This window comes from Macaca nemestrina, chromosome 9 (genome assembly GCF_043159975.1).
Source record: "Macaca nemestrina isolate mMacNem1 chromosome 9, mMacNem.hap1, whole genome shotgun sequence".
Classification (NCBI taxonomy): domain Eukaryota; kingdom Metazoa; phylum Chordata; class Mammalia; order Primates; family Cercopithecidae; genus Macaca; species Macaca nemestrina.
The window spans coordinates 11107588-11123764 of NC_092133.1; the positions used below are offsets into that span (position 1 = coordinate 11107588).

At 50.0% G+C, this 16177-nt stretch overlaps 1 protein-coding gene across 1 annotated transcript in view; it reads right to left on the reverse strand.

The window, feature by feature from the left end:
- LOC105471399 (deleted in malignant brain tumors 1) overlaps nucleotides 1-16177 on the reverse strand; it is a 93823-nt gene that overhangs the window by 57890 nt on the left and 19756 nt on the right. Inside the window, exons 5-12 of the mRNA XM_071068709.1 lie at nucleotides 14919-14966; nucleotides 13492-13539; nucleotides 12266-12313; nucleotides 6776-6823; nucleotides 3842-4165; nucleotides 2712-2745; nucleotides 1734-1768; nucleotides 301-624 (exon numbers count right to left, since the gene is read on the reverse strand). Coding sequence (XP_070924810.1) covers nucleotides 301-624; nucleotides 1734-1768; nucleotides 2712-2745; nucleotides 3842-4165; nucleotides 6776-6823; nucleotides 12266-12313; nucleotides 13492-13539; nucleotides 14919-14966 — 909 coding nt within the window. The remainder of the gene's footprint in view (nucleotides 1-300; nucleotides 625-1733; nucleotides 1769-2711; nucleotides 2746-3841; nucleotides 4166-6775; nucleotides 6824-12265; nucleotides 12314-13491; nucleotides 13540-14918; nucleotides 14967-16177) is intronic.

Genomic DNA, 16177 nt, shown 5'->3' on the forward strand with positions numbered 1-16177 from the left:
GCTATTCCTTTCCAGCCACACTAAAAGGCAAAGACCTGGCGCTTTCGTCTTCTCCCTCTGCTTGTGCTGCTTCGGTGAACAAAGGTGTGACCCTTATTTCACTTTGGCCATTGTCCTGCCTGACCTCCTCAAAACCTGGCAATGAACACTCACGCTGTTTCCTAGCAGAGAGCTAAGGAGATATTAGAAATATAGGAAAGGTTGAAAAAGCTCTGAGTGAGGAGATCAGAGCATCATGAGATCTTGCTTCTTGAGCAAAATCTACTCCAAGAGAGGGAGCCCAAGGTCTTGGAGACCCACCTGAGCAGATGACACCAGCGTCTTCACTGTGCTGACAGTTGTGGGAGAGCCAGCCATTGTGGGGGCAGCTCCACAGGTAGGACTCCTGTCCTGAGCAGCGCACGTCATCCAGGACAATGGGTCCTGAGCCCTGGCCAAACCGGGCATTTCCTGGGGCTGACGTGGCCCAGCCACAGCGCAGCTGCCTGCAGACCACATTGGCGTCACTGGTGTCCCAGGAGTCATCACACACGGTGCCCCAGGAGCCTCGGTATAGGACCTCCACTCGGCCCTGACACCTGTCACCTCCATTCACCAGCCTCAGGGCCAAACTGGATTCAGATCCTACAGGGGAACACAAGAACCCTTCATCCATCTCTATGATGAGGTCAAGGATAAGGCATGTACAACACTCAGAGCAGTAGGCAAAGTAGTCAAGTTTGAATACAAATGCCAATGTCACCAGGACACGCAGTCACGACTGAAGATTACCATACCCAGAGGTTAAGCTTTGTCATAGTGGAAAAAGTGATGCCCTATTCTACTCAAGTCTATAAAAGCTCAAGTTATGGGTAAGCATGTATGACATCCCAGAGGAGGGGCCAGGAATGGACACCCCACTCCCCACTCTGGGGGCAGACAGGATGGAGCTACACAGCTACAAATGGCAGGCCTAGACCCCTAACAATCTAGGGCAAGTTCCACACTCAGGGCATTTCCTAATGAACTAAGTCACCCAGGCAGGCAGTCACCTTTGCATAATGAAGCCAGAGATTAGGCTTAATTATAGTGAAAGTAGCACTGACAGCCTACTCTGCCCAGGTCTATGGATGCTCAACTTCTGGGGAAGCACCTGTGACCCCAGTGGAGGTGATAGGAATGGATATCCCACTATCTAGTTGGGTACACAGAGGATGGAGCTTCTCAGCTGCAGATGGCAGGCCCAGACCCCTCCCTTATTCAGGAGCATGGTCCTGTCTGGCTGACTGGGAAAGTACCAGAGATGGCAGGGATGAGGTCCCCGTAGGATTAGGGAGACCCCCAAGGCTTGTCCTGAGCACACAGATGAGGATCTTTCCTGACCACTTGGAACAGGATCCCACAGGAGATAGGTCACCAGCACCCTCCACTCTCCAACATCACATCTAGTTCTGGGTCTTCAGAGACTCCAGCTTCCTCCCTACCCAACCCACAGAAACGTGAAGAAGCAGGGGCCCACCTTGAGCCTTATCCTATCGTGAGCCTAATGATTCCTAATGATCTTCTGGGAGGTCCTACTCCTGTTCCTAGTGCCCAGCTCACTGTTGAGCCAACTGTTTATCACCTGCTGCCATCCTCCCACCCTTAGCCTACTTCCCCACCTCTCTTCATGGCAATCATAAGTGAACTATGAACTCCGAAGTGTATGCAGAGGTAGAAAGTGAGCCCCAGGGAGTGTTGAGAGGATTCTTTACCTTCTGTGGGTACAGGTGATGTCCTGACAGGCCAACTGTCTGTAAACAGCAACAAAGAGAAAGGATACAATTGGATTTGAAGGGAAAAAGGTAAAAAACAAGCAGTTCTCTGGACCAGGCAGCACACATCATCCAGGACAATGGGTCCTGAGCCCTGGCCAAACCGGGCATTTCCTAGGACATGGTTGTGAAAACAATTCCACTCCCAGGTCCAGCCACTTGCTCCCCATGTGTCTGCCCAGGTCTCCTGCCCACAGAACTCATTCAGGGACAAAGGACACCATGCAGGCCCTTCCATCTCTCTCTGAGACAAGGATGACCTCTTCTCAATTAGGAAACCTTCGCCACCTCCATCCCCCACCATCCACTGACACATGGACTGTCTGACTCATCTGACACCACTGCCAAGTCTTGACACTTGCAGCTAAAATATTCGGGGGACTAGCGGGCCCACCCGGGGGATATCAGGTTTCCTGGTAAGTGAAGGCACCAGAAACATTTCTTAGCCTCTCTCTCACCTGAGCATGGCCTCTGCCTCTTCTGAATGCAGACATGGCCCTGCAGAATCTGGGGGTCTTTCAAGGGTCTTTCAAGTAGTGAGAGATGCGGGTATCAGGCCTATACTGACCTTGCCTTCAACAGAACATTAGAGGGTCTCACCCTCAATTCTCAGAAAGGTTATGTCAGCCCAGAACATAAAGGGGCCAAAGCTCATTAAACAGGTGGCTTCTTTCTGAACCTGTAAGGGTTTTCCATTGGGACAGCATGGAACTATATGATGAAAGCTGAGATGGATTGAAGAGAAGGCAGAAGCTGAATCCTACGTGTGCTTAAGAAGCACCATGCTAGGGTCTCAGTTATAGAGCTGGGGTGAAAATAACATGCCCGAGAGTATCTGCAGAGAAGCAGGAAGGCTCTGTGGATTGGGGAAGGGGTAACCAAGCAGAAAAGGGTATCCCGAGGAAGGATTCTGGGGACTCAACTGGCCTGAGCGTCGACTGAGGCTGGGCAGCTATGAGAAAAAAATAGCAACATTAGACACCAAACACTCAGTGACTCCAACTAGAGTTAAGGTTGAAGTGACTTGGGGTAGCCACACCCTCAGCTGATGCCCATCACATGTCCACCAAGTGGGCCCTGCCAGTGCCCACCGTGAAGCCCTCAGTCCCTCAGGGAACCCACAGTCCCCGGCATTGCCTCCGTCTCTGTGCCTGCGGCTCACTCTCCAGGGATATGAAGGTCACTTCGGTGCCTGGGACTGGCCACAACAACCTCAGTATCAACACCCAGGGAGCAGCAAACAGCCACCCTAAGCAATGAGTGGATGAAGACCCTAACTCTCCACCCTTGAGCGGCAATGAGTCTGAGGTTTGACGTGGATTCTTGGTGATCCTCTGGGAGGTCCCCCTGCTCCCCACGCTGAGCTCGCATGTGAGCCCACCATTTGTGACTCACTGACATCCTCCCACCCTTACCCCACTTCCCTGCCTCTCTTCACAGCAATCATAAGTGAACTATTTACAAATGCATCCTTCCCTCTGGGTCAGTGGCTGACAGCACTCAAGGTAATACGGTGTTCAAGGGGAGGGGAGGTTTCACCAACCAGGTCCCTGAAACATGCCATCCCTGAGAAGGAGCATCGGGGAAAACAGGGGTATGAGTTATGCGGACGTTCCTAGAGCAGAATAAAAAGCTCGTTATTTCTGATGTCAGCATGCTGGACCCTGTGTCTGAACACCGGTGCCTCAGTCACCTCCAAACCAATGTTGGGGCACTGCTTGCAGCTTGGGGATCCGTGCTGACCATGGCATTGTACCCACAGGCCAGTTGCCCCAACTAAACTCCAGAGCCACCAGATAACCAGGAAAGCCTTGGGCGGGGGCCCTGGAGTGAGAAACCTGTTTGTCACTATATTCTCTGAATACAGTCTGTCCCCAGAATGGGCCCAAGTGATTTTCTTTTTTTAATAGAGACGGGGTTTGCCATCTTGCCCAGAACTGGTCTTGAACACCTGAGCTCAAGCAATCTGCCTGCCTCATCCTCCCAAAGTGCTGGGATTACAGTTGTGAGCCACCACACCTGACCCTCCAGAGATCTTTGATGCCCACCTGAGCAGATAACACCAGCATCTTCACTATGGCCACAGTTATGGGAGAGCCAGCCATTGTGGGGGCAGCTCCACAGGTAGGACTCGTACCCTGAGCAGCGCACGTCATCCAGGACAATGGGTCCTGAGCCCTGGCCAAACCAGGCATTTCCTGGAGCTAACATGGCCCAGCCACAACCCAGCTGCCTGCAGACCACGTTGGCATCATTGGTGTCCCAGCTGTCATCACACACGGTGCCCCAGGAGCCTTGATACAGGACCTCCACCCGGCCCTGACACCTGCCATCTCCATTCACCAGTCTCAGGGCCAAATCATAATCAGATCCTAGAGGAAGGCACAGAATTTCTCTTGTACACTCCTACTGAGAGACAAGGTCTCAGGGCCTGCAGGGCATTCAGGGTCTTTCCCATAGGCAAATATCTTTGAGAGAATCTCTAACTAGGTTGGGCTCTAACATGCCTTAAGGTTAGAGTTCTTCATGGGGAAGAGGACAGTGACTGCTTGGCCCAAACCCAAGTCTTAGAGCTTCTGCTGGAGGAGAATAAAAGACTCCACCTAATCTGCATCCTGGAAGGAGCCTAGAGATACACAAGACCCTTCTCTAAGCAGACCATGGGCTCTGCCTGATTCACTCAGACAGGGGACACATAACATCCCACACTGAAGAGCAGCGTGATGACATCAGGATGTCCTGGAAGGAGCTCTGATGTGTATCTGCAGCTCTAAGGTTGGCTTGGAGCACATTTTGCATGTGATCTTCCTGGCCTTATAGCCTTCCTCAGGGCCAGGATGGCTGGGGTCAGCACAGAGCTGTGGAGATGGGGGAGCTGGGTTGTCACTCTGAACTGGAGACTGATCCCACTGGTCTCTGCTTCCAAAGCACACAGGCTCTTGGAGATGCCACATTCTGACTGATTTCTCCCTACTCCCAGGAGCATGGGCAATGAAGGAAGCTTCACTCTAGCTGACCTCTGGGATCCAGGTCACTGTGTACTCACAACATTCCCTCCCATCCCATTCCCTAAAACTTTTCCTGAATAACAGTAAAGCCCATGGATATAGTTGGCATCATGACATAGCAGAAACAGACTCAAAATTACTGATTACCTGTCACAACAGTAGACTCGGTATTTGTGGTGGTAGTCTCTGCATTTGCCAATTGTAGAAGATGAAAAACAAAATTTAAAAAAATATATATATATAAAATTAGATCTCCTCTGAGGACACTCATGGGCTGAAAGTAAACTAGGATCTGCTGAGAAGCCATCACTCCTGATCTGGATATTGTCTTGCTGTGTAACTTTGGGAAAGTCAAGAAACCTGTCTGGCACTGAGTTCTTCAATTCTAAAGGGCTGCTTGTAGAGGAAATATTTCTGTACCAACATACTCACTCTGATTCTGATATGCCTACATGTAACCTATACAGAACTCCAGGAGAGGGATGCAAAAATAACTTTTCTCATTATTATGCCTCTAATTGATTTCTCTTCTCTAATTGCATTGGCTACTACCTCCAGTATGACATTGAACAGCAGTGGGGATGGAGGACATACTTGCCTTGTTTTTCACACTAGTGGAAATGCTTCTAATATTCCCCTGTAAGTAAGATACTGGCTTGGAATCTCTGTTTTTGAATTGCTCCAGAGCCCTGGAATTTGTCCAGGGCACCTACAAGAACTGACCTACAAGAACTGGGGCTTGGAGAGGAAGTGACCTGAGAGTTACCCTTAACCCACTGCAGCCACAGCACTCAGCTTCTGTCTGAGCTCTCCACTGGGCTTCCACATGAGGTCTCTATATCTAGAAGAAATGTGACTCCCACCTGACACTGGAGTTCCTGATAAGAGCAACTCCGAGTAAGTCCTATCTGCAATCCTGTGTGACAGGCAGATCAGCCAAATCCCTCCACCCTCTTGCTCCCATCCTTGGCTGGACCAGTTATACCAAAGGGCTTGTCAGGCCAAGATGTGGTTCTTAACATGTAACAGGGTCCTCAGGGGAAACCATTCCAGAGGAAGGAACAGATTCTCCTCTTATAGCTGCTGCAAATAAGAAAATGTGGGAATCTTGGTAAGGGACATGGCTAAGTCAGAATAAAGCCAGTCTCACCCTCATTTCTAGTGTCTTCTGTGTCCTTAATCATAGGAAAGAGAAAGAGGTTAAGTCAGGCCTCACCCCATGGGCCAGAGGGAGAGGAAAGAGATGACCTGAGGAATGGGAGGGCCTGATGCGTGTACACTGCATTCCCAACTGCTGCATGCCAACCCTCGGCAGGGCAGAGGCTTTGGTGAGAATGTTGTCCTTGAGCTTCTCCTAGGGCCAAGGTTTCCCATGGGAAATGGGAAGTGACTTCCCTTCCCAAAGCCCAGACTGCCAGAATCCCAGGCTGTATTGACTATGTCTCCCAGATTTCTCACTGGAGGTACCCAAGGGGGAAGTACATGACCTCTGATGCCCATGAGTTGAAGGATTGTGATTTCTCTCTGTTAAGAAGAAACAAGGGTGGCCTAACATGGGCTTAAAGAAAGGGCAAGGGCAAGGATGCTGTCCTAGCAATTTGGCTACGTTTAGCAGGTAGGCACCTGCCTCTCAAGGCCCTGTAGCCAGAGATCCAGCACCATAGGCTGGCCAGAGATGAGCACAGCTGGGTGAGGAACACAGGAGCGAGCAACAAGCAAGGAAAACAGAATCTCTAGAAACAAGAGTCCACTGAGAACTCCTTGGAGATGTATCTTCAAGTTGATTCCTCCTCAGTCTCAGACACGATCGATGCAAGAGATACCTGTTCAGACCTAAGGCCTTATGTGGAAGGGCCCGTCTTGGGAGCTAAGCACCCTACTTTCTAGGACCTCTGCACCTCATCTGAATCAGAGATGAACCTAGGGGTGCAGAGTGGTAATGAGCCCACAGGGATCCCTCATAGTAGACGTTACCTTCTGCTGCAGTTGACTCCAGGGGCGCCTCTGTAGGAAACACAGAACCTGCAGGGTGGAGAAAGGAGGAGCTCATTAACGGTAGCCCTCACTTGGGGAGGGTTGGTCCATGGCTTCCTCAGCTCTGAAGCAAGGGCTGGAAACACAGTGCCGAAGGGCACCCTCCATTGCTAAAAGCCAACCATTTGCCAATCGCTCTGTCATTGTACTGGTCCCAGGCTGGCTAGGATGTCACATGAGCATCCTTTACTCCACCACATTCAGCTTCAGAAAGACAGGCAGATGATCCATTGACCTGCACTATCTATGAAAAGGGGCGGTACCACCTGCCCTCCAACATCAATTAAGACATGACTTACATCAAAGCAAGTAAACTATAGAGCACACTCATAAGTATACACATGAGCTCATGTGTGGTGATATTGACTCAGAGTTGCACATACACAGTGTAAGGTGACATCCACACTACCTGAGCACATGACGCCAGCTCACTACTTTCTATGCCCTCTGCACCTCTTCTGGATCAGAGATGAACCTAGGGGTGCAGTGGGGTAATGAGCCCACAGGGATCCCCCATAGTAGATGTTACCTTCTGCTGCAGTTGCCTCCAGGAGCGCCTCCGAGGGAAACACAGTACCTGCAGGGTGGAGAAGGGAGGAGCTCATTAATGGTAGCCCTTGCTTGGGGAGGGTTGGTCCATGGCTTCCTCAGCTCTGAAGCAAGGGCTGGAAACACAGGGCCTAAGGGCACCCTCCATTGCTAAAAGCCAACCATGTGCCAATCGCTCTGTGATTGATTGTACTGGTCCCAGACTGGGCTAGGATGCCACACGAGCATCCTTTACTATTATTACCCTACCCCCACGTCCTCTGCTGCCACAGTCTCTATTCAAGAGGTTACCCAGTCCATTCACAACCCCAGGCTAGTCACAAGATTGAATGTCAAAAGACATCTGACTGTGTCTATGGCTCAAACACACCCTCAAATGACAAATATTCACCATGACTGGAATATTCCTGAGAAGGTGGTTCAACTAGAAAAAAGGTGGTTTTGAAAGCAAACCAACCTTTCCAGAATGCAACACTAAGCCACTCACAAAGCGGCTGCATGGGGGACGATGCCCCCTTGGGGAGCCCAGTCCCACTTGGTAGCTGGATTATCAAGGGCACACCCCAGGCATGGTAGCCTGGGCTCAGTCCAGCCCACACTCCAAATGCCAGAGTTGCTCTCAAAGTAGACAGTTTAACCAGAAATTCCTCTTTGGGGAACACACCATGGGACAGTGTCCTTGGAGGTTTCTTTGTGGATTTAAAAAAACCCTCCATCCTCCTCATCCTTTAAAAGAGGAGAAACTGCCACTTAGGAATATATATACTTGGTATCCTAGGCCAGGGGTGGTCGCGATGCTGCTCATCAGAACCAGTCTATGAGGTGATTGTATCAGCAGACTCCGGGGGGCTGAGACTGAAGCCTGCCTCCACCACATTCAGCTTCAGAAAGACAGGCAGATGATCCATTGACCTGCACTATCTATGAAAAGGGGCGGTACCACCTGCCCTCCAACATCAATTAAGACATGACTTACATCAAAGCAAGTAAACTATAGAGCACACTCATAAGTATACACATGAGCTCATGTGTGGTGATATTGACTCAGAGTTGCACATACACAGTGTAAGGTGACATCCACACTACCTGAGCACATGATGCCAGCTCACTACTTTCTATGCCCTCTGCACCTCTTCTGGATCAGAGATGAACCTAGGGGTGCAGTGGGGTAATGAGCCCACAGGGATCCCCCATAGTAGATGTTACCTTCTGCTGCAGTTGCCTCCAGGAGCGCCTCCGAGGGAAACACAGTACCTGCAGGGTGGAGAAGGGAGGAGCTCATTAATGGTAGCCCTTGCTTGGGGAGGGTTGGTCCATGGCTTCCTCAGCTCTGAAGCAAGGGCTGGAAACACAGGGCCTAAGGGCACCCTCCATTGCTAAAAGCCAACCATGTGCCAATCGCTCTGTGATTGATTGTACTGGTCCCAGACTGGGCTAGGATGCCACACGAGCATCCTTTACTATTATTACCCTACCCCCACCTCCTCTGCTGCCACAGTCTCTATTCAAGAGGTTACCCAGTCCATTCACAACCCCAGGCTAGTCACAAGATTGAATGTCAAAAGACATCTGACTGTGTCTATGGCTCAAACACACCCTCAAATGACAAATATTCACCATGACTGGAATATTCCTGAGAAGGTGGTTCAACTAGACAAAAGGTGGTTTTGAAAGCAAACCAACCTTTCCAGAATGCAACACTAAGCCACTCACAAAGCGGCTGCATGGGGGACGATGCCCCCTTGGGGAGCCCAGTCCCACTTGGTAGCTGGATTATCAAGGGCACACCCCAGGCATGGTAGCCTGGGCTCAGTCCAGCCCACACTCCAAATGCCAGAGTTACTCTCAAAGTAGACAGTTTAACCAGAAACTCCTCTTTGGGGAACACACCATGGGACAGTGTCCTTGGAGGTTTCTTTGTGGATTTAAAAAACCCTCCATCCTCCTCATCCTTTAAAAGAGGAGAAACTGCCACTCAGGAAGATATATACTTGGTATCCTAGGCCAGGGGTGGTCGCTATGCTGTTCATCAGAACCAGTCTATGAGGTGATTGTATCAGCAGACTCCGGGGGGCTGAGACTGAAGCCTGCCTCCACCACATTCAGCTTCAGAAAGACAGGCAGATGATCCATTGACCTGCACTATCTATGAAAAGGGGCGGTACCACCTGCCTTCCAACATCAATTAAGACATGACTTACATCAAAGCAAGTAAACTATAGAGCACACTCATAAGTATACACATGAGCTCATGTGTGGTGATATTGACTCAGAGTTGCACATACACAGTGTAAGGTGACATCCACACTACCTGAGCACATGACGCCAGCTCACTACTTTCTATGCCCTCTGCACCTCTTCTGGATCAGAGATGAACCTAGGGGTGCAGTGGGGTAATGAGCCCCCAGGGATCCCCCATAGTAGATGTTACCTTCTGCTGTAGTTGCCTCCAGGAGCGCCTCCGAGGGAAACACAGTACCTGCAGGGTGGAGAAGGGAGGAGCTCATTAATGGTAGCCCTTGCTTGGGGAGGGTTGGTCCATGGCTTCCTCAGCTCTGAAGCAAGGGCTGGAAACACAGGGCCTAAGGGCACCCTCCATTGCTAAAAGCCAACCATGTGCCAATCGCTCTGTGATTGATTGTACTGGTCCCAGACTGGGCTAGGATGCCACACGAGCATCCTTTACTATTATTACCCTACCCCCACCTCCTCTGCTGCCACAGTCTCTATTCAAGAGGTTACCCAGTCCATTCACAACCCCAGGCTAGTCACAAGATTGAATGTCAAAAGACATCTGACTGTGTCTATGGCTCAAACACACCCTCAAATGACAAATATTCACCATGACTGGAATATTCCTGAGAAGGTGGTTCAACTAGAAAAAAGGTGGTTTTGAAAGCAAACCAACCTTTCCAGAATGCAACACTAAGCCACTCACAAAGCGGCTGCATGGGGGACGATGCCCCCTTGGGGAGCCCAGTCCCACTTGGTAGCTGGATTATCAAGGGCACACCCCAGGCATGGTAGCCTGGGCTCAGTCCAGCCCACACTCCAAATGCCAGAGTTACTCTCAAAGTAGACAGTTTAACCAGAAACTCCTCTTTGGGGAACACACCATGGGACAGTGTCCTTGGAGGTTTCTTTGTGGATTTAAAAAACCCTCCATCCTCCTCATCCTTTAAAAGAGGAGAAACTGCCACTCAGGAAGATATATACTTGGTATCCTAGGCCAGGGGTGGTCGCGATGCTGTTCATCAGAACCAGTCTATGAGGTGATTGTATCAGCAGACTCCGGGGGGCTGAGACTGAAGCCTGCCTCCACCACATTCAGCTTCAGAAAGACAGGCAGATGATCCATTGACCTGCACTATCTATGAAAAGGGGCGGTACCACCTGCCCTCCAACATCAATTAAGACATGACTTACATCAAAGCAAGTAAACTATAGAGCACACTCATAAGTATACACATGAGCTCATGTGTGGTGATATTGACTCAGAGTTGCACATACACAGTGTAAGGTGACATCCACACTACCTGAGCACATGACGCCAGCTCACTACTTTCTATGCCCTCTGCACCTCTTCTGGATCAGAGATGAACCTAGGGGTGCAGTGGGGTAATGAGCCCACAGGGATCCCCCATAGTAGATGTTACCTTCTGCTGTAGTTGCCTCCAGGAGCGCCTCCGAGGGAAACACAGTACCTGCAGGGTGGAGAAGGGAGGAGCTCATTAATGGTAGCCCTTGCTTGGGGAGGGTTGGTCCATGGCTTCCTCAGCTCTGAAGCAAGGGCTGGAAACACAGGGCCTAAGGGCACCCTCCATTGCTAAAAGCCAACCATGTGCCAATCGCTCTGTGATTGATTGTACTGGTCCCAGACTGGGCTAGGATGCCACACGAGCATCCTTTACTATTATTACCCTACCCCCACCTCCTCTGCTGCCACAGTCTCTATTCAAGAGGTTACCCAGTCCATTCACAACCCCAGGCTAGTCACAAGATTGAATGTCAAAAGACATCTGACTGTGTCTATGGCTCAAACACACCCTCAAATGACAAATATTCACCATGACTGGAATATTCCTGAGAAGGTGGTTCAACTAGAAAAAAGGTGGTTTTGAAAGCAAACCAACCTTTCCAGAATGCAACACTAAGCCACTCACAAAGCGGCTGCATGGGGGACGATGCCCCCTTGGGGAGCCCAGTCCCACTTGGTAGCTGGATTATCAAGGGCACACCCCAGGCATGGTAGCCTGGGCTCAGTCCAGCCCACACTCCAAATGCCAGAGTTACTCTCAAAGTAGACAGTTTAGCCAGAAACTCCTCTTTGGGGAACACACCATGGGACAGTGTCCTTGGAGGTTTCTTTGTGGATTTAAAAAACCCTCCATCCTCCTCATCCTTTAAAAGAGGAGAAACTGCCACTCAGGAAGATATATACTTGGTATCCTAGGCCAGGGGTGGTCGCTATGCTGTTCATCAGAACCAGTCTATGAGGTGATTGTATCAGCAGACTCCGGGGGGCTGAGACTGAAGCCTGCCTCCACCACATTCAGCTTCAGAAAGACAGGCAGATGATCCATTGACCTGCACTATCTATGAAAAGGGGCGGTACCACCTGCCTTCCAACATCAATTAAGACATGACTTACATCAAAGCAAGTAAACTATAGAGCACACTCATAAGTATACACATGAGCTCATGTGTGGTGATATTGACTCAGAGTTGCACATACACAGTGTAAGGTGACATCCACACTACCTGAGCACATGACGCCAGCTCACTACTTTCTATGCCCTCTGCACCTCTTCTGGATCAGAGATGAACCTAGGGGTGCAGTGGGGTAATGAGCCCACAGGGATCCCCCATAGTAGATGTTACCTTCTGCTGTAGTTGCCTCCAGGAGCGCCTCCGAGGGAAACACAGTACCTGCAGGGTGGAGAAGGGAGGAGCTCATTAATGGTAGCCCTTGCTTGGGGAGGGTTGGTCCATGGCTTCCTCAGCTCTGAAGCAAGGGCTGGAAACACAGGGCCTAAGGGCACCCTCCATTGCTAAAAGCCAACCATGTGCCAATCGCTCTGTGATTGATTGTACTGGTCCCAGACTGGGCTAGGATGCCACACGAGCATCCTTTACTATTATTACCCTACCCCCACGTCCTCTGCTGCCACAGTCTCTATTCAAGAGGTTACCCAGTCCATTCACAACCCCAGGCTAGTCACAAGATTGAATGTCAAAAGACATCTGACTGTGTCTATGGCTCAAACACACCCTCAAATGACAAATATTCACCATGACTGGAATATTCCTGAGAAGGTGGTTCAACTAGAAAAAAGGTGGTTTTGAAAGCAAACCAACCTTTCCAGAATGCAACACTAAGCCACTCACAAAGCGGCTGCATGGGGGACGATGCCCCCTTGGGGAGCCCAGTCCCACTTGGTAGCTGGATTATCAAGGGCACACCCCAGGCATGGTAGCCTGGGCTCAGTCCAGCCCACACTCCAAATGCCAGAGTTACTCTCAAAGTAGACAGTTTAACCAGAAACTCCTCTCTGGGGAACACACCATGGGACAGTGTCCTTGGAGGTTTCTTTGTGGATTTAAAAAAACCCTCCATCCTCCTCATCCTTTAAAAGAGGAGAAACTGCCACTTAGGAAGATATATACTTGGTATCCTAGGCCAGGGGTGGTCGCGATGCTGCTCATCAGAACCAGTCTATGAGGTGATTGTATCAGCAGACTCCGGGGGGCTGAGACTGAAGCCTGCTTCCACCACATTCAGCTTCAGAAAGACAGGCAGATGATCCATTGACCTGCACTATCTATGAAAAGGGGCGGTACCACCTGCCTTCCAACATCAATTAAGACATGACTTACATCAAAGCAAGTAAACTATAGAGCACACTCATAAGTATACACATGAGCTCATGTGTGGTGATATTGACTCAGAGTTGCACATACACAGTGCAAGGTGATATCCACACTACCTGAGCACATGACGCCAGCTCACTACTTTCTATGCCCTCTGCACCTCTTCTGGATCAGAGATGAACCTAGGGGTGCAGTGGGGTAATGAGCCCACAGGGATCCCCCATAGTAGATGTTACCTTCTGCTGCAGTTGCCTCCAGGAGCGCCTCTGAGGGAAACACAGTACCTGCAGGGTGGAGAAGGGAGGAGCTCATTAATGGTAGCCCTTGCTTGGGGAGGGTTGGTCCATGGCTTCCTCAGCTCTGAAGCAAGGGCTGGAAACACAGGGCCTAAGGGCACCCTCCATTGCTAAAAGCCAACCATGTGCCAATCGCTCTGTGATTGATTGTACTGGTCCCAGACTGGGCTAGGATGCCACACGAGCATCCTTTACTATTATCACCCTACCCCCACCTCCTCTGCTGCCACAGTCTCTATTCAAGAGGTTACCCAGTCCATTCACAACCCCAGGCTAGTCACAAGATTGAATGTCAAAAGACATCTGACTGTGTCTATGGCTCAAACACACCCTCAAATGACAAATATTCACCATGACTGGAATATTCCTGAGAAGGTGGTTCAACTAGAAAAAAGGTGGTTTTGAAAGCAAACCAACCTTTCCAGAATGCAACACTAAGCCACTCACAAAGCGGCTGCATGGGGGACGATGCCCCCTTGGGGAGCCCAGTCCCACTTGGTAGTTGGATTATCAAGGGCACACCCCAGCATGGTAGCCTGGGCTCAGTCCAGCCCACACTCCAAATGCCAGAGTTGCTCTCAAAGTAGACAGTTTAACCAGAAACTCCTCTTGGGGATCACACCATGGGACAGTGTCCTTGGAGGTTTCTTTGTGGATTAAAAATCCCCTTGGTGTCTGCACACATCCTGGCAATGTGTGAACAAAGGAAATCAGAACTGGGATTTGCTGGGTCAGGTCCGGGAGAAGTTCTCTTTTCCATCGAGAGTATTAAGTATCTTTTATTTGTCATTTAATTCCCAATAAAGAGAATGCCTTGGGTTATTCCTCAATTTTATGTTGGTAAACATTTATGTCTTAAGGACCAGCAGTTCCCCCATCCTCCTTAGCCTTTAAAAGAGGAGAAACTTCTCCCTAGGAAGGTATTTATTTGTATCGCAGGACAGGGGTGGTCCTGATGCTGCTCATCAGAACTAGTCCATGAGGTGATTGCATCAGCAGGCTCTGAGGGGCTGAGACTGAAGCCTGCCTGCACCACATCCAGGTTCAGAAGGACAGGCAGATGATCCCTTGACCTTCATTGTCTATGAAATAGGGGCAGTGCCACCTACCCTCCAACATCAACTAAGACATCACTTACAGCAAAGCAAGTAACTGCAGAGCACACACAAGTGTACAAACACGTGCTCATGTGTGGTGATATTGACTCAGAGTTGCACATACACAGTGCAAGGTGATATCCACACTACCTGAGCACATGACGCCAGCTCACTACTTTCTATGCCCTCTGCACCTCTTCTGGATCAGAGATGAACCTAGGGGTGCAGTGGGGTAATGAGCCCACAGGGATCCCCCATAGTAGATGTTACCTTCTGCTGCAGTTGACTCCAGGAGCGCCTCTGAGGGAAACACAGTACCTGCAGGGTGGAGAAAGGAGGGGCTCATTAATGGTAGCCCTTGCTTGGGAAGGGCTGGTCCATGGCTTCCTCAGCTCTCAAGCAAAGACTGGAAGCACAGGGCCTAAGTGCAGGCTCCATTACTAAGAGCCAATCAACTGTCAATCCCTCTGTCACCATAATGGCCCCAGGCTGGGCTAGGATGCCGCACGAGCATCCTTTGCTCTTGTTACCCTCCCCCAACCTGCTCTGCTGCCACAGCTTCTATTCAAAAAGTCACCCAGTCCATTCACAGCCCCATCCTAGTCACAAGATTGGATGACAAATAACACCTGGCCGTTTCTATAGCTCAAACACACCCTCAAATGACAAATATTCACCATCACTGAAACATCCCTGAGAACGTGATTCAACCAGAAAAAAGGTGGTTTCTGAAGAAAACTATCCTTTTCAGAATGCAAAACTAAACCACTCACAAAGTGGCTGCATATAGAACCATGCCCCCTTGGGGAGCCCAGTCCTACATGGCGGTTGGATTATCAAGGGCACATCCCATGCGCAGAGGCATGGGCTCAGGCCAGTCCACAGAGCAAATGCCACGGTTCCTCTAGAAGTGGACAGTTTAACCCAAAACTCCTCTTTGGGGAGCACGCCATTGGCCAGTGTCCTTGGAGGTTTATTTGTGGATCAAAGAACCCCTTGGTCTTTGTGCACATCCTGGCACTATGTGAACAAAGGACATCAGCACTGAGATTTGCTGGGTTGGGTCCAGGAGAAGTTCTCTTTTCCATTGAGGATTTTAAGTATCCTTTATTTAATTCCCAATAAAGCGAATGCTTTGCGTTACTCCTCAATTTGATGTTGGTATACATTTATGTTTTAAGTTCCCCCCATCTTCCTCAGCCTTTAAAGGAGGAGAAACTGCCACTTAGGAAGATATTTATTTGGTATCCGAGGCCAGGGGTGGTCGTGATGCTGCTCATCAGAACCAGTCCGTGAGATGATTGCATCAGCAGGCTCTGGGGGCCTGAGACTGAAGCCTGCCTCCACTACATCCAGCTTCAGGACAGGCTGATGATCCCTTGACCTTCATTGTCTATGAAACAGGCCAGTAACCACCTGCCCTCCAACATCAATTAAGACATGACTTACTGCAAAGCAAGTAAGCTGCAGAGCACACACATACATACACACATGTGCTCATCTGTGTTGATATTGGCTCAGAGTTGCAC